General features: G+C 38.1%; 1 protein-coding gene across 1 annotated transcript in view; it reads right to left on the bottom strand.

Annotated features, from left to right (window-relative positions):
* LEKR1 (leucine, glutamate and lysine rich 1) overlaps positions 1–19,160 on the bottom strand; it is a 185,409-nt gene that overhangs the window by 29,434 nt on the left and 136,815 nt on the right. Inside the window, exon 10 of the mRNA XM_058556444.1 lies at positions 1,225–1,318. Within this exon, the coding sequence (XP_058412427.1) occupies positions 1,225–1,318 (94 nt within the window). The remainder of the gene's footprint in view (positions 1–1,224; positions 1,319–19,160) is intronic.

The following is a 19,160-nucleotide window of genomic DNA, read 5'->3' as shown; positions in this document are numbered from 1 at the left end:
TAGCAACAGCACGTAAAGGGTTTCAATCTGGTGGATGGCAGAGTGGGAGTTCTGGAGAGATGTTAGTTTGCAGGTGGCCACTGCTTGTTGCTTGAGGTTACAAGTTATAGAGTCTGGTCACCAAGGAGAAGCATCTGATAATAACCAAACAGGTTGTCAGGACTCAGTCAAGCAATCTGAATTGCAGTAGCCAGCTCTAGTTCTAGATGCAAATTTAAGACATAAGCAGAAAACTAAGGCAGAAGGCTAGTGCTAGGGATAGGTACCATCAGGGGAAGGGAAAGAGTTGGGAAGGCTTTGGTCCGGGGTGCAGGATAAGGCCAGGGCGAGCAGCAGAAGTTTATGACAGGGAGATGACGTCGGCAGCCTCAGTGACCAGAGCTGTGCACGGCCTGAGGTTGGGCTCACGATTTTAAAAATACTATTTGTATTCTTTAAAATTAAGAAAGTAAGGCCGGCCCCGTGGCTTAACGGTTAAGTGCGCGCTCCACTACTGGCGGCCTGGGTTTGGATCCCGGGCGCGCACCGACGCACCGCTTGTCCCGCTACGCTGAGGCTGCGTCCCACATACAGCAACTAGAAGGATGTGCAGCTGTGACATACAACTATCTACTGGGGCTTTGGGGGGAAAATAAATAAATAAAATTATTAAAAAAAAAAATTAAGAAAGTAATATATATTCATTGTTGAAACTTTGATAAACATAGAAAAGTCCAAAGACAAAGTCTATGGAAGTTTTATCATACTCTAAGAGAAAACATTTTCTTTGTAAATAGTGAGCTAAACACATATTCATTTTACTTTGCCAAAGTTCATAACTGAATGATTTTAAGTCATTTTTCATTCTCTTATATTATCTTCTCAAAAGCAGAGAAATTGTAAGAATAAATTAATATTCTCCTGTTTTTAAGGATGTGGTCAAATGGAGATTCTGTTGCTTTATGGGAAAAAGGTAAATATTTAAAAGTAAAAATTACACTTTTACATGAGAAGTAAAGCTATCTTAATCTTACGAGATTTCAAATTCTATCTTTTTATTTCCCATTATATTGTCTAATATTTTGGAAAAGACACACATCATAAGTATATTTGGTCTTGGAAACTCCAGAAGGAATCAAAAGTGTGCATAGAAGCAAAGAAGTCTATGTAGAATAGTCTGGCAAAGGGACAGAATTTTAAAAAAGCAAGTAAGACACATGCTGATGAAGGCCACATTATCGTTACCTTCTCCCTCCAGTTATCATCATTCAGCAGCTTCTGTCTAAGAGTTTCCTGCAGCTGCTCGATGCTTTTCTGATGTGAAATCAGCATCAATTCCCTGAAAACCATAAACCCGACAAATGAGTCAAGACTTACCACTGAGACTCTTCCTAAATTGCAGTTCCTGGCTCAGAGAATATTATTTTGCAACTTAGTCTATTTATTCTCTTTAGCAATATATATAGTGCTACTAGATATCTTTTTAACTGTTAACAGTAATTAACAAACAGTGCATACAAGGTAAGTATTTTCTTAGGCTTAAATTTTGCTTAATAAATATTATTAAGCATGAATTATTTATTTTACTATTATTATTGCATGAAATAGTAACAACAAATATTATTTTTGCATGAAATAGTAACAACATGTGTGGAGTCACAAATATAATAAAATGTTAAATAAATAAATAAATAAATAAAATGTGGTTCCAAAGTTTATGATTAAATCTTAACACTAGACAATATTTTGTTTCTTAAAAAATGGAAAATATGTTGAGATATGCTGTAAAATCAACACATTATTTTGTGGTTTCTGCTAGATTTATTTTCCTTTTACTTATCTCAAATACTGAGAGAGACAAACCAAATTAAGTAGAGGGTAATGTCTGAGATGTGGTATAGTACAAAACATATTAGAACATTGAAAAGAAAACACAAAGAACCTTTTCATATTTTAATCCATATCAATGGATCTTGAAACTTAGTTTGTGATCCTCTGGGTGGAGGTAAGTGAGGGAGACTCAGGAGAACTTTTCACAGAGGTACTGAAACTAAGCCTTTTAATATTACAAGTAGTGGCAAAAGCATGCTTGTTGATCAGGGCTTCTTCCCTCTTCTATAATCACCATGATCCTTCTTATTTTCTATGTAGATGATTCTTCTCCATTGCTTATTCTGCTTTCTAATCCCTTTGTTTTCCATCATCACCATCTTTCTTTTAGCTTTGACTGCTTTTCTCAAACTTGTGACTTTCATTTATAACTGCCTGTTGGCCATCTCCGCCCTAATGATTCATCAACTCCAAAGATTCCACACATCAAAAAACAAATTCATGGGCTGGCCCGGTCATGTAGTGGTTGGGTTCGCGCACTCTGCTTCAGTGGCCCAGGGTTCGCAGGTTCGGATCCCAGGCGTGGACATGTGCACCACTTGTCAAGCCATGCTGTGGCCGGCATCCCACATGTAAAGTAGAGGAAGATGGGCATGGATGTTAGCCCAAGGCCAATCTTCCTCAGCAAAAAGAGGAGGATTGGCAACAGATGTTAGCTCAGGGCTGATTTTCCTCACACACACACAAAAAACCAACAAATTCACCATCGTCTCCTGCAATCTCGCCTTTCCTTTTGACTTCCGAAAACCTTCAACAGTCAAAATCCTTGGCTTGAAATCCCTGAGTGATCTCTGTCTCTTCCTTCTCCTTACTCTACCATATCCATTCAATAAAAAATTCTATACATTCTGCTGCCTCTGTGAGCCTCAAACTATTACCTCCCTTCCTTTCCCCCTACCAACAGCCTCCTTAAGATTCTTGACTTTATCTCCCACCTGGAGTATTGTAATAGACTCTCAACCTATCTGTTGATCTCTATTGTAGTCTCACTTTTATAATATTATTAAACATTTTTTTGCCATAATAAAAATATTGCCTATATTTCTAGGCTAGATAATTTTAAGGATGCAAACATAAGGAGACACATTTGACTTGGTAACCAGGATTATGAATATCATTTGAGGGAAACTGATTGAAAAAAACAAAACTCCCAGGCTTCTCTTTCCAGAAGTGCGGGGGACTAGGTACCTTGACAACTTTCCTACTGAAAATAAATATTATTTTTTTTACTTATAAAAAAAACCTTAAACTTCATCAGTGAGCTGGACAAAAAGTCAGGAAGACGCAGAGAGCAAAACTGAAAATGAAAGAACAGAAAAAGAATGCCAGTGGAAAACTAGTAAAATCTGAATAAAGTGTATAGGTTAGTTAATTGTATTATACCAATGTTAATTTCGTAGTTTTTACAGATGTGACATGGCTATGAAAAATGGGCCAAAGGGAAACATAAACTCTGTACTGTCTTTGTAACTTTTCTGTAAATATAAAATTTTTCCAAACTAAAAGTTAAAAAAAATAAAGTGAAAGGAAAAACCCCAACAATAAGTATAACATTGAGGCCAACTCTCACCTTAAAGTACTTTCCAAATCTGATGAACTTGAGCTTTACATTTCACAGCCCTGAGTCAGGAGAGAAAGGAAGAGTCTAAGAGGACACTCACTCAGATAGCTGCACCTCAAAGAGCCACACATGCAGCGTATGTGTGAAATCCACTCTCGGTATGAGTAAAACACAGATGACATCTCCTCTCAAAGAACAAAAAGGAAATTGCCAGCTTTGAATTCTGGTGCTAAGTGGAGAGGAAAATGTGAATCTCCCACAAGAATTTGTAGACATAAACCAACCGTAATGCAGATTTGTATCCTGAATTCACACCAAAAACCTTCATGTTAAGAAATTGTCTTCAAGTGGTGCTAGGTTAACCTTGCCTCCAGAGGCCTAGAAGGAAAAATACCAATATTTTGGGGAGAAACCTGTCTTCAACCTGAGACTCAAAGAATTCCTACAGATAAAGATTCAAGTCTTATGAGATCATAATTTTTTTTTAAAGATTTTATTTTATTTATTTATTTTCCCCCCAAAGCCCCAGTAGATAGTTGTATGTCATAGCTGCACATCCTTCTAGTTGCTATATGTGGGACCCGGCCTCAGCATGGCCAGAGAAGCGGTGTGTCAGTGCGCACCCAGCATCCGAACCCCGGCCGCCAGCAGCGGAGCGCGTGCACTTAACTGCTAAGCCGTGGGGCCGGCCCGAGATCATAATTTAAAAATCACAAAACTCTAAAGAAAAAAAGCCAGTAGAGGAAGAATGAGCAGACACAAATGACAGCATAATCGAACTCACAAATTCTAAAGTATTGAATTTTCAGTTACGGAATATAAAATAAGGATGTTCAATATGTTAGAAGAAATAAAAGACTGATTTACATGACTAATGAAATTTGAAAAAGAACCAAATCAAGCTTGTAGAAATGAAAAATATAATAACTGAAACAAAAAACTCAGTGAATGGTCCTAGAGAAAATTATTCACAGCTGGAAAATGAAGTAATAAACTGAGAGGGAGATTCAAAGAAATTATACAGAGTGCAGTACAAGGAGTCAAAAATATAGAAAATACAAAATAGAAGTTGATATATGGAAGACAGAGTGAAAAGATCTAATACATATCTATTTATCATTTCAGAAGCAAAGGAGTGAGAAAGGGGGAGGAAGCAATATTTGAGAAGCATATTCCAGATTGATGACAAATACCAACCCAGAAATCTAGGAAGTCCAATGGATTCCAAGCAAGATAAAAATAAATCTCACATCTGGGCACCTGGTAGTGAAAATGAAGAACATCAAAGTTAAAGAGATCTTAAAAGAAGCTGGAGAGAAAAAAAAACCAGATTATCTTCACAGGAGCCCAAACATATTGAAATCTTATTCTCCAACAGATATAAAGGAAGCCAAAGGCAGAAAAATAGTATGTTCAAAGTCGTATGAGAAAATGACCATCAGTCTCAAGTTGGGTACCCAGCAAATCTGTCTTTCAGAATGAGGCTGAAATAAAATACACTCAAATAAAATCTGAGCGTTTACCACCAGCTAAAGGACTTTTACTAAAGGAGCTTCTGAAGAATATGCTGTGCAGTAGGGAATATGATCTCAGAAGGAAGGTCAGGCATGCAAGAAGAAACGGTGAACAAAGAAGTCGGCAAACGCACAGGCAGGGGCTGCTTCTTGGGCATGTGATCAGGGCAGTTGTACAGGGTCCCATGTCCAGAAGGGGGCCCTGTGCTTCAGGTTTAATGCTCTATGATCACCATCAAGAAATTCTTAATAATTTTTTCTTTGAATTTGTGTTTTTGTTTTATTTTTTTTGGTGAGGAAGATCGGCCCTGAGCCAACATCCGTTGCCAATCTTCCTCTTTTTGCTGAGGAAGATTAGCCCTGAGCTTACATTTGTACCCATCTTCCTCCATTTTCTTATATATGGGACACCACCACAGCATGGCGTGACAACAGTGCACAGGCCCATACCTGGGATCTGAACCCGTGAACCCCGTGTGTCAAAGCGGAGTGCTTGAACTTAACCACTGCGCCGCTGGGCCGGCCCCCCCGAATTTGTGTTTTTTTAAGTGAAGTCTGATGGTACAATCGTGCATGTGCTGGGGCCTTGGAGCCTCAGATCACACACAGTCCTACCTCCTGCTACCTTCCTGCCTCCCCAGGCTGGTTCTCAAATCCCCGCTCCCCTGCCCTTGCCTAGCATTTGCTGCTGTCTTCTGCTTTGGGTGGGGGCCCAGGCCTGGGCATGGGCATGTGCTGAGTCATGGGGCCCTGGGTGCCCATGAGAGCTCCCACCCACCCCGTGAAATCTCCGAGCCCAAGGGAGTATGACATTAAAACACAAAACATTAAAACACCAAGTTGAGAGATAAAACACCAATGTTGAAGGAAAGGAAAAAGCTTCTTTCCAGCTTTTTCAACAAGGGGCCCCAAATTTTCATTTTGCACTGGGTCTTGAAAATTATGTAGCCAGCCCCGCATGTAGGTAATAAACAAATATCATCTGTATAAAATAATAGTTTTGACTGTGTAATAGGGGCTAACGAAAGGATAGAACTGGAACACTGGACAAAATGTAGAATGTATATCGGGATGGCAACTATTAGAGCTCCAGTGTTCTTTGGTCCTGCATGTATTCAAACGGAGTTCGAGATATTAACTTTAGACTTCATTAAGCACACATGATAAAATTTAAAAGTAACAAACTAAAACAATAGAAATAGAATATACCATTAGAGGAAAAATGCACTAGGAAAATAAATGAAATGCCAACAATCTCCCACTTCCAAAAACCCCAAAGGGAGAAAATAGTGCAGAAAAAGAAGGAGAAATAGAAAGCTTAAAATAACAATCACAATAATGGTAAATAAACTAAAATCATTAAAAAGAAAGAAACAGACTTTATAAAAACAAACAAACCCTAGCTATCTGCTTTATAAGAGACGTTCCTAAAACAAAAGGACATGGAATGATTTCCTTTTTCTGGAAAAGATATAACAGAGAAATATTAAAGAAAAGGAAATGTATAACTATATTAACATTGGACAAAGTAGACGTTAAGACAAAAGTCATTATTCTGAGCTGATAATAACAGGTTAATTCACCATGAATATTCTAAATTTATATGCACCTGTTAAAATAGCCTCAAAATATATAAAGCAAAACTTTATAGAATTGTGAGGAGGTACTGTCACGTCCACACTCCACACAGCTCCCTCGGTTACAGATTATGTCCATCGGGGACCACCAGACAAGGCAGGGAAGTGCACACTGCACAACCCCAGGGGTTATCTGAATGGCCCTCCTGTAATGTGTAATGTAGCAACCCAGGGTCAAGCAGACAAATAATTCAGTAAAAATATAGAGGATTTAAACAAAGTAAATAATAAGATTGATTTAAGGTACGTATTTAGAACCCAGTAGCCAATTAGTGGAAAAATACATAATTATTTTCCAGCTCACATGGAATTGACCACATACGAGGCCAGAAAGTAAATTTTAAACAATTGTTATACTGTAAACCTATATAGTCCAATATGGTAGCCACTAACCACATGTAGCTACCAAGCAGTTAAAGTATGACTAGCCCACATTAAGATGTGCTGTGTATGTAAAATACACCAGATTTGAAAACAGTACAAAACAAATCTAAAATGCCTGTTATGGTTACATATTTATATGATAATTTAGAAATATTGGGTTAAATAAAATACATTATTAAGATAGATTTTACCTGTTTATTTTTACTCTTCTAATGTGGCAATTAAAAAATTTAAAATTATACATGTGGCTCACATTATACTTCTGAACAGCACTATTATACTCCATATTCTCTGAAAACAAAGAAATGTCAGTAACAAAAGGTACATAAAATATCTTTATGTATTTGGAAATTTAAAAAATGTATCTCTGAATAACTCATGGGTCAAATAAAAATCATAATTGATATTTAAAAATACTTAGAACTGAACAATAATGAAATTGCTACATGTCAAAATTTATGGAATACAGCTAAAGCAGAAAAGATAAATAAATTGTGGTATACTTCAGAATACAATACAGACGAAGAAATGAATGGTTCTCAGCTCCATGCAACACCACGGACAAATCCCAGGGACACTATCATGAGCACAAAGAACAAATCACAGAGTAATGCATACAGTATAATTTTATTTCTATGAAGATAAAATATATGCAAAATCTAACATATTTTTTAGGAATACAAACATACTTAGTAAACTTATAGAAAGAAGCAAAGGAACACAGATGTTATCTGTAGATTTCCTAGATGCTCTTTATCATCTATGGAAGTTCCCTTCTATTCCTACTTTGCTGAGAAGCACAAAATGCAGATTGTTGGTTCCCTTTAAGGAAAGAGGCAATGCAGCGGAGTTGGGGAGAAGCACAAAAGGACTTCAAAGCTAATGGTAAGGTTCTTTTTCTAAACTGAGTGGTTGACACACAGATGTTCACTGTATTGTACTTCTTTATACTTTACCCCCATATAAATCTTCTGTGTATCTACTCAATATTTATAAAAACCATAATGATAAAGCCTAAGCACAGAATAGAATAGGTATGTGGTGGAAAGAAAATTAAAGAGAAAGATCAAGGTGAAGAATGGGCAGGTGAGTAGTAAGTCTCTCCTGAGAGGTGGGGTTCATTGCCCACTATGCACACTATGGACAAGGCAGTGTCACTGAGCCCTGGAGATACAGAGGTGAATTAGGAAGGCATAGTCCCTGTCCAAATGGTGCTTAAAACCCAGCAAGGTAAAAGGAAGATTTATCTTTACGTGGGAGGTGGACCCAGCAGGTTCCAAGGCTCGCTCAGCAGTCCCGAGGCTGGAGAGGAGGAGGTGAGGCAGAAGGAACAAAGAATGAGGACAGCAAATGTGGGATTACATTAAAAACCTCATTTGTGGCTTTCTTCCAAATATTTGGCCATTTCTGTCTCCTTTGCAGATTCATCTTCCTCTACTTGTCAATTAAATATTCGTGTTCCTAAGCACCTTATTCTGGGACCTCTTTTTTTTCTCTCCACTCTTTCTCTAGGTGATTCTTTCCACTCCTACAGTTAAAATGCAGTCTAGATGCTGACAACTCCCAAATTTTATCTCTAGCTCAGATCTGTTCTCTGAATATCTGACTCACATATCCAACCCTCCACCTGACTGCTCCACTTTTATATTTCAGAGACGTCTCAAACTTAACATGTCTGTAATCTCAGACAATATCAAAGTTTACTTTTTGCTCGTGTTTTGTGTCATCTACTGCTCTGTGCCACATGTTTTTTTCTTTTTTCCCCAGGGTGTAGCCCAAAGAAAAACTCTTACTTGGAAATGCTGTTTTTGTGGCAGATGGAAAAGAAAAATCACCAAAGCATGGGCTCTGTTAAAGCTTCTGCTCAGAATTGGTGTATATCCCTTCTCGCACATTTCAGTGGCAAGAACAAGTTAAATGGCCAAGATTGATGTCAGTCAGGTGTGGACAGTGTAGTCCTCTCCCTGCGAGGTGCACAGTAAGTCACCTGGCACCAGGTAGAGTCCATCGCAACTCCGCAATCCCACTGGAAGCCGCTGGAAGGACTCCTACCCTGGAGTGGGGAACATTCTATGCTTAGACTGTGATTCTTTCACCTGGGAGTAGTTTCTCAGTCCAGTTTTCCCCGTAGCTCCTAGCTTTCCTCTCTGAGATGTAGTTTTTTTTTCATTATTCAGCTTGGCTACATCAGAAGAGGGCATTAGAGATTTTGTCCTGCTGGGAGACAGACAGCGTTCTAAACTTCTTTCCTATCCGTAGAAGATTTTGGAGGCGGAGAATGTTTCAAGAGGATTTTTTTGTAAAACAGATTTGTTGAGATATAATTGACAAACAATAAACTGCATGCTTAAAGTATATACTCGGATGAGTTTTGACATATGTATAAACCTGTGAAACCATCACTGCAATCAAAATAATAAATACATCCAACATCCCCCAAAGTTTCCCCATGCCCCTTTGTAATCCCTCACTCCTGCTCTCTCACCCCCAGGCAATCAATGGTTTACTTTCTGTCACTATAGTTAGTTTGCATTTTCAGACTTCTGCCTAAAATTCTCTGTATATCATACAGTATATCCTTTTTTATGTCTGGTGTCTTTCACTCAGCATAATTCCTTTTAGATTCATCCACGTTGTACCATGTATCACTGGTTCGTTCATTTTTATTGCTGAGTAGTATTTTATTGTATGGATAAACCACAATTTGTTTACCCATTCAACTGTTGATGGACACTTAGGTTGTTTCACATGTTTTGGCTATTACAAATAAAGCTGCTCTCAATATCTGTGTTTTTGTATGGATATTCCCATTCATTTCTCTTGGGTAAGTACCTAGGAGTGAAATGGCTGGGTAAGAAGGTAAGTGTATGTTTAACTTTTTAAGAAACTTCTAGGGAGCTGGCCCAGTGGCGTAGTGGTTAAGTTTGCACATTCTGCTTCTGCAGCCCGGGGTTCACCGGTTTGGATCCTGGGTGCAGACCTACTCACTGCTCATCAAGCCATGCTGATGAGGCATCCCACATAGAAGAACTATAAGGACCTACAACTATGCTATACAACTATGTACTGGGGGCTTTGAAAAAAAAGAAAAAAAAAACCTTCTAAACTGTTTGCCAAAGAGGTTGTATTGCTTTACATTCCAACCAGCAAAGTATGAGCGCATTCCAGTTTCTCCACATCTTCACCAACACTTGGTATGTCAGGCTTGTTAGACATTCTAAAGTGTGTGGAATATCTCATTGTGGTTTTAATTTGTATTTCCCTAATGACTAATGATCTTGAGCATCTTTTTAAAATGCTTATTGGCAGAGCTTCTTGGCAAAGTGTCTGTTCAAGTCATTTGCTCATTTTTCATCAAATTGTTTATGGTCATATGACTGAGTTTCTAAAGTGCTATATTCTGGAAACAAGTCTTTTATGAGATATATATTTTGCAAACATATTATTCCAGTTTATGGCTTGTCTTTTCATTCTCTAAACAGTGTCTCTTAAAGAACAGAAGTTTTAATTTTGATGAAGTCCAATTTATCTAGTTTTTTTTTCTTTTATGGATTGTGCTTTTGGTGTTGAATCTAAGAAATCTTTGACTAACCCAAGGTCATAAAGATTTTTCTCCTAGAAGTTTTATAATTTTACGTTTTATATTTAGATCTATGATCTATTTTGAATTAATTTTTATATATATTTCATAGTATGAATCAAAGTTCATTTTTGCATATGGATATACAATTGTTCCAGCACCAAGGGTTACTAAAAACTATCTGTCCTCCAGTGAACTGCTTTGGCACTCATGTAGAAAATCAATTAACCATATATATGTGCCTCTTTCTGGATTCTCTGTGCTGTTCCATTGACCTATTTGTCCGTCCTGAGACTAATACCACATTGTCTTGATTATGTGTGGCTTTAGAATAAGTCTTGAAGTCAGGTAGTGACTTTGATCTTTTGACTACTCAAAGTTGTTTTCAAAGTTGTTTTGGCTATTCTAGGCCCTTTGCATTTCTATATAACTCTTAATTAGCTTGCTAATTTCTACAAAAAACGTCTGCTGGAATTTTGATTGTGATTGCCTTGAAGCTATAAATCAGTTTGGGGAAAACTGTAATCTTAACAACATTGAGTCTTCTGTTCCATGAACATTGTGTATCTTTCCATTTATCTAGGTCCTCTTTAATTTCTCTCAGCAATGTTTTGTAGTTTTCAGTGTAAAGGTCTTGCACATCTTTTGTCAGATTCATCCCTAAGTATTTCATGTGTTTTGAAATATTTTTGTAAATATTGCTTTTTAATTTCAATTGTTCTTTGCAAATATATAGAAATTAACCTGACTTTTGGATTTTGATCTTTTTTTCTGAAACCTTGCTAAACTCACTTATTAGTTCTAGTAACTTCTTTTGTAGATTCTATAGGGTTCTCTATATTAGTGAGTATGTCATCTGTGAATAAAGACAGTTTTATTTCTTCCTTTCCAGTCTGATGCCTTTTATTTCTTTTTCTTGCCTGATTATACTGACTAGAACCTTCAGCACAATGTTGAATAGAACTGTTGACAGTGGATATTTTTTTCTTGATCCTGATCTTAGGACAGGAGAATTTAGTCTTTCACTATTAAGTATGATGTTAACTGCTTTTTTTTTGCTTCTATTGACATAATCATATAGTTTCTCTTTTTTAGTTTAATATATTGAATATTGATTTATTTTTGAATGTTAAACCAATTTCGCATTCCTGAGATAAATACCACATATTCATGATTTATTTCCTTTTTATATGTTGCCGAATTCAATTTGTTAAAATTTTGTTTAGAATTTTTGCATCTGTGCTCATGAGTGACGTTGGTCTGTTAGTTTTCTTGTAAGGTTTTTGTCAGGTTTTGGTATCTGGGTAATACTAGCCTCATAAAATAAGTTACGAACTATTCTTTCCTCTACAATTTTCTGGAGGAGTTTAGGTAGAATTAGTATTATTTCTTCCTTAAATGCTTGGTAAAATTCACAAATGAAAACTTCTAGGCCTGATGTTTTCTTTGTGGGAAAATTTTAAACTATAAATTCAGGTTATCTGCATCTTCTTTAGTGGACTGTGGTAGATAATGTTTCAAAAAATTTGTTCATCCCATCAGTTGTCAAAATTAATGGCATAAAGTCATTCATAATATTCCTCTATTATTATATTAATATTTGGAGAATGTATAGTTATGTCAATTCTCTCATTTCTGATATTGGTAAATTCTGTCTTCTCTGTTTTTTTTCCTGATCAATCTGGCTTGAGGTTTATTAATTTTATTGATCTTCTCAAAGAAATTGATTTTTGTTTAATTGATATTCTTTATCGTTTTTCTGTTTTCTGTGTCATTGAGTTCTGCTCTGATCTTTATTATTTACTTTCTTTTGCTTATCTTGGGTTTTGTTTGCTCTTGTTTTTATAGTTTCTTAAGGTGGGAGACCTTTTTTCTTTGATCACATAGACATTTATTGCTGTAAATTTGCCCCCCACAAAGTTCTGCTTTAGTGACATCCCACAAATTTTGCTGTTTTCATTTCCATTTAGCTCAAAATACTTTGTAATTTCCCTTTTGATATTTTCCTTGACTCATATCTCACTTAGAATTGTGTTATAGAGTTTACAAATATTGGGGGGATTTTCCAGATACTTTTCTGTTATTTATTTCTAAGTTAATTACATTGTGACCAGAGAACACACTTTGTATGATTTGAGTCCTTTTAAATTTCTTTGATTTTGTTTCATAGCCCAATTATATGGTCTGTCTTGGTGAATATTCTGTCTGCCTTTGGGGAAAAAATGTGTATTCTGCTGTTGTGGGGTGGAGTGTTGTATCAATATCAACTAGGTTAAGTTGATTGATTGTGAAGTTCAAGTCTTCTATAGCCTTATTAATTTTTCTGTCTATTTGTTTTATCAATTATTGAGAGAGGGTTATTGAAATCTCTAACGATAATTGTGAATTTGTCTACTTCTCCTTGTACTTCTGTCAGTTTTTGTTTCATGTATTTTAAAGCTCTGTTTTTAGAGGCACAAACATTTAGGATTGTTCTGTCCTCCTGGTGAATTGATTGATTTGTCTTTGTGAAATGAGTTTCTTTATTCTTGGTAATATTCTTTGTTCTAAAATCTACTTTGATATTAATACATTCCAGCTTTCTTTTGTTTTTAATGAGGAAGATTAGCCCTAAGCCAACATCTGCTGCCAATCCTCCTCTTTTTTGCTGAGGAAAATTGGCCCTGGGCTAACATCCATGCCCATCTTCCTCTACTTTATGTGGGATGCCTGCCACAGCATGGCTTGATGAGTAGCGCGTAGGTCCGTGCCCGGGATCCGAACCTGCGAACCCTGGGCCACTGAAGCAGAGCACGTGAACTTCACCACTATGCCACTGGGCCAGCCCTCCAGCTTTCTTTTTTGTTTTTTTTCTGTGTTTTTTGTTTTTTGTTTTGGTGAGGAAGATCAGCCTTGAGCTAACATCCATGCCAATCCTCCTCTTTTTTGCTGAGAAATACTGGCCCTGAGCTAACATCTATTGTCAATCCTCCTCCTTTTGTTTTCCCCTCTTTTTCTCCCCAAAGCCCCAGTAGATAGTTGTATGTCATAGTTGCACATCCTTCTAGTTGCTGTATGTGGGACCCTGCCTCAGCATGGCCGGTCAAGCGGTGTGTCGGTGTGCATCCGGGATCTGAACCCGGGTCACCAGTAGCGGAGCGCATGCACTTAACTGCTAAGCCACAGTGCCGGCCCCCCAGCTTTCTTTTGATTAGTGTCAGCGTGGTATATTTTTTTCCATTCTTTTATTTTTAACCTATTTGTGTCTTTACATTTAAAATACATTTCCTATAGGCAGTATATAGCTGAATCTTACTTTTTTATACAATCTGTTATCTCCACATTTTAATTGGAGTGTTTGGACAATTTACATTTAATTGAACTGTTGATGTGGTTAGGCTTAAATCTATCATCTTGCTATTTGTGTCCTATTTGTCCTATCTATTGTTTTCTTTTCCCTCTTTCTCTGCCTCTTTTGGATTTTGCATATGTCTTATGATTCAACTTTATCTGCTTTGTTGGCTTATTAGCTATAACTCTTTGTTTAGTTTTATTTTAGTGGTTGCTGTAGAGTTGATAATAGCCATCTTTAACATCGCAGTTGCGGTAGGCTGAATAATTGCCTTCAAAGATATTCATGTCCTAATCCTGAGTCTATAAATATGTTACCTTATATGGCAAAAGGGATTTTGCAGATGCGCTCAAGTTAAGGATCTTGAGATAGGGAGATTATCCTGGATTATCTGGATGTGCCCTAAGTATAATTACTATCATCTTTATAAGAGAGAAGCAAGACAGTTACTGTGGGGGAAGGTGACGACGTGACAACTGGAGCAGAGATTTGATTCATGGGGCCAGGATCCAAGGAAGGCCAGCAGCCTCTAATAGCTGGAAGAGGCAAGGAATCGGTTCTCCCCTGGAGCCTCCAGAAAGAACCAGTCCTACTGGCCCCTTGGTTTTAGTCCCTTAACACTCATTTAGATTTCCAACCTCCGGAGCTATAAGATAATAAATTTGTGTTGTTTTAGGCCACTAAGTTTGTGGTAATTTGTTATAGAGCAATAGGAAACTAGTACAATGGTCTTCCTTCAAGTGATATTACACAACTTCAGGTATAATATTAAAATCTTATAATAGCAAACCTGATCAAATAGGGAGCAGCAGTCAATAGAAATAAGGCAGCACTTTACCTGGTTTCCAAAATGCCAGGATCATAGAAGGGATGTGGCTGGCCATGTGCCTGTCAGAAGTGGCCAGACAGCAGAGTCCTGGGAATTTGATCCACTTTGTTTCTTAAGCCAGATTTCCTATCTGAAAAGAGGTCTTACTGATTAGAATATCCCAATGAGTATTTCCAGATGGGTGACTGTGAGTACATTAGAAGTTACCTTTACCATAAAATAGATGGTACTGAATATTTGAGATGCTCAAATTTCAGTCTCCTTGGAGATCGTTATAATTTTGATACCACCAAAAATAGAATCCATTCCATATAGATTCCTCTGATGGACCCAGTACAAAACACCACGGTTATGTATCTTCTTAGAACAAAAACTGTGAAAGTCTAGTAGATTATAGAAGCTAAAATATAGTAGGCCAAGGTTCAAACAATGTTAATCAAGTGACAATTATTCACTGAATTTGCAAAGAATTATGAAGTTCCTTATGACATTTCCACAAAGTATAAGGCATTTTGAGTGAAATGTTATAAAAATTATGAATTTGCGTCTGTGACGGTAAGTTTGCTTGATATTTATGGCTACAGAAATGAGAAGGACTTTCATATCTCTTTAATTCCTGCTGAGTCTCTGTTCCTGACTGTAAGAACTCTTAAATGCGGTTCTTTCATGGGAGAAGGCAGAAAGAATAATTATAGGTGATGTTACAAACACTTACTGTCCTTGATTAGCATGGAATGGGCACTGAGTAATGTATACAGAGATGATTGTATGTGTGAAAAAGACAACCCTGATTCCAAAAATAAAAACCACCCATATGTATTACACCCATGGAGGGGCTCGCACATTGTTCGGGAATACAAAACTGTCTGAAGACATCGATAAAGAAAAAGCAATCTTGAGTTGAAAGAAACTATAAAGGGTCAACTTTGACTTAGTGAGCCTTTTTGCTAGGAATCTTGAGGAATGTTAAAAAAAATAGAAATTAACTGTTAGAGGCGTATTCTATATTTTTCCATGTTATAAAAAGCTGAAAATGTGTAGCCGTTTTTGAACATCATACAGATATGCAACTTCCTCTTCAGAACCAGTTCTAGAGATATTAATTTAGAATTATAGGAAACAACACAGATTTAGTCATAAATTTGCATTTTTACCAAGAATCCAATAAAGATGATCACTGGAACTCAGAAGTTTGAATTGTACTCTCAGTTCTGATTTTTGGCAGGTCAGAAGTTCTCTGGGCCTGAGAAACACTGGGACCTTCTGAGTTTTAAATCCTGTGATCAGCAGTTTGCTTGGGATTAAATTCTCTCCCATCCATCCTGCAAATATTGAGTCCTACTATCTGTCAGGCACTGTTTTAGTCTCTGTGGATATAGCGTTTTTTTCTTGCTATCCCTTGGAAATACATTAATGCGGTTCCCTAATTTTTAGAAGAAACGCAGATCCTGCGTGATAAATGACTACCTGAAGTGACTTGATGCATGAGAGGCAAAGCTGGTTCAAGCTTGTCCCAGCAAGGGCTCTCTGCAGGGTGTCTGCTGCCTCCTTTCTGTATGTGAGAGGGAGATGTGGCTGTCGGCAGCACTCCACCCTGCAATTTCACCAGATAGTTTTTAAAAATAATGTTTTGGAGTTGGTACAATAGACAACTTAGGATCTACGTGCAATTAAGAGTATCTATTTTTAAAACTTTAACTTTTAAATTCTTACACCAAAAAGAAAATGAGAATCTAATTTCTCACATACATGCAAAAATCTAGATTCCCTTAATTGTAGTTAAAAACGTAACTGCAAACAAATGTCAAACCGTAATGCCAATGACAGCTTTAAATTCTGTCACAAGTTGCTCTTTTACAGACGTCTTCACACTGTCAGTCAAAGAGATAGTTTAGATTTTGCCACAACTCCTGCCTCCATTAAAAGCAGTAAGTCTGTGATATCACAGGAAGTTTGGCAAGCCTCTTGTTCCCAGAGCTGTTGATGGGTAGGAAATCAGAGAGAGGTGAGTCTTGGAAAAATAAGCCTGATAAGGTTTGTTATTTTAGAATGAAGTTACTTAGAACATTTCATACTGCTTTAAACTAATAGGACAGCATCCAAATGGAATCACTCCACAGACTAATCTTACAAGTCTAAGAGTAAAGCAGATAATATTGAATCCCACAGACATTTACTGAATATCTACATCACCAGTGCAGGGTATACAAATTAATAAGATACAGTGCTTTAAGGGGTTGGCAACCTAAGGAAAAATGAAGAGAGAACTAACGCTTTCTGAGCACCTACAACCTACCAGGCACAATACCAGATGCTTTACTATTCACAAGATGATAGCAATTATTAATATGCCCATTTTTCAGACAAGGAAAATGACCCTTAAAGTGGTTAAGTTGTCCAAACTCAACACTGGTCAAGTTGGGATTTAAACTTATGTTTGCCTAACTCCAAAGTCCCCCCACCCCCCCCCTTTTTTTTTTTGGTGAGGAAGATTGTCCCTGAGCTAACATCTGTGCCAGGCTTCCTCTATTTTGTACATAGGATGCCGGCACAGCATGGCCAACATGTGGTGTGTAGGTCCGCGCCCAGGCTCTGAACACGAGAACCCCGGGCTGTGGAAGCACAGTGTGTGAACTCAACCACTACGCCACCAGGCCGGCCCCCAAAGTCCACTTTTTTCATACTAAACCACATTACCACAAGGTAACAGAACCCTTGAAACATTGCTTCTGAATCCCTTTTTATATTCTACACTTCTCACTGCTTCTAGCCTTCATGAAAATACGGCAAACCTCATTAAAACAACTAAACACTAAGATTCTCTTCTGCTAGAATGTCGTGTAATGTTTTTATTCTATTTTCATTCTAAAGATACAGCTCCACTTCTGATTTTGCCAAGGCACTGAAGAGTAGAAGACAAAGTCACCGTCTTATATTTACTGAGTGAACGGAAGAATCCAGAAAGAGCGGAGGGGTGGGTAAGAAAGCAAGAGGAGAGGAAGGGACACAAAGGGGCATTCTGGGTTCTTCTGCTCTTTGCAGGGCTGGGAGTCCTCTGAAGACTCAGTGTTACAACGTGGTTGAGAAAGAGAAGTCACGCCGAGAGAAGCTGACAAAACTGAGCCTTCAAGACAAATGCTGAGGGAACTGTGCAAACTGCGGTGGAGGGAAAATGGGTTGCAAGGTTAGACATAACGGAGCTTGATTTCTGTCTTTGCCAGTTATGCGACCCTGAGCAAGAAATTTAGCCTTGCTTAACCTATTTCCTCATGTGGAAAATGTGGAAAGTGATGCCTGCCTCCCAGGTGAGGGCCACTGCTCTGCTAGCCAGTGCCTTTGGGCAAATTTGAAATGGTTTCTCCTCTGGGTTGGTGAATTAAAAAAAGTGCTCCCTCTGGGTGGGAGCTAACCTGGGAACACAGGGCTTGGTAAGGTGTGGGGGGGGGAATAACATACTTATGCAAAAAAAATGAGCCTCTTCCTCTGTGGCAAGTGGCAGAGTCCAGGCTGGTTTTCAGGCCCCTGATTCCTTCCACAGAGCACCAAACAACGGTGCACGGCATCTCGCTCAGGGCAGTGTGAAGACAAGACCAGATCCTGTCCACAGAAGCCCGTAGAGGGCTCCCCATGACTGAAACCCGCGGAGTGTGTGGGAGAGAGCTGGAGAGGGAGAAAGGGAAAGGGAGAAAGGGAAAGGGAGAGGGAGACGAGGAAAGAAGGGAGGGAGGGAGGAGAGAGAGAGCATGAGAAGGCAGGCACGCTTCATCATGGGCTCACATCATACATAGGAGAATGGGAAACTCCATGAACCTCCCGAAATCATTTGGTAGATTTTGTGTATATTTTTCTGGGATGAGGGTTTAGAGCTTTCAAGTTAAAAAAAAAAAAACACACAAATGAGAAAGAGGCGAGGACCAGCAAACTGAAAAATAAGTTAATGTTATGTGTGTGGGGAGGGAAAATAAAATGTTCCCTACAGGCTAAAAGATGCACTTTTGCAGGGACAGAGAGCAATTAAGTAAACTTCATTTAACATAGATAAATAGGTAGACAGACAGACAGTTACCGACATATATTATTTATTTCACAGAATAATTGACATACAAGCAACTGGCACCTACCTTTGGTTACAGCTAAACTTTTCCTCCAACAACGCTCTTCACTCATCTCATCATGCTACGGCAAATAAATCACAATAACTATTTTTCTATATTTTTCCTTGGAATTTACCAAGAGGGGCTGATACAGCTCTGAGGGTCTGCGAGTGTTGTCAACAGCTGAGTGTTTGGCAGGATGATGGCAGGCCGGCTGCCTGTTAGCGCATAAGGGCATTTCACCCAGCTCCTTTGCTGGTAAAGCTCTTCCCTGGCTCTTGGCCCAGTGACATGTACTTGTCTCCCTTTATGCTTCATCTCAGAAGTCACTTTTATGACCACCCTTCCCAAAGCAGGCACC

This window comes from Diceros bicornis, chromosome 15 (genome assembly GCF_020826845.1).
Source record: "Diceros bicornis minor isolate mBicDic1 chromosome 15, mDicBic1.mat.cur, whole genome shotgun sequence".
In the NCBI taxonomy this organism is placed as follows: domain Eukaryota; kingdom Metazoa; phylum Chordata; class Mammalia; order Perissodactyla; family Rhinocerotidae; genus Diceros; species Diceros bicornis.
Note: the sequence above shows the minus strand (reverse complement) of the source record. Positions and strands in the feature narration are given on the sequence as shown.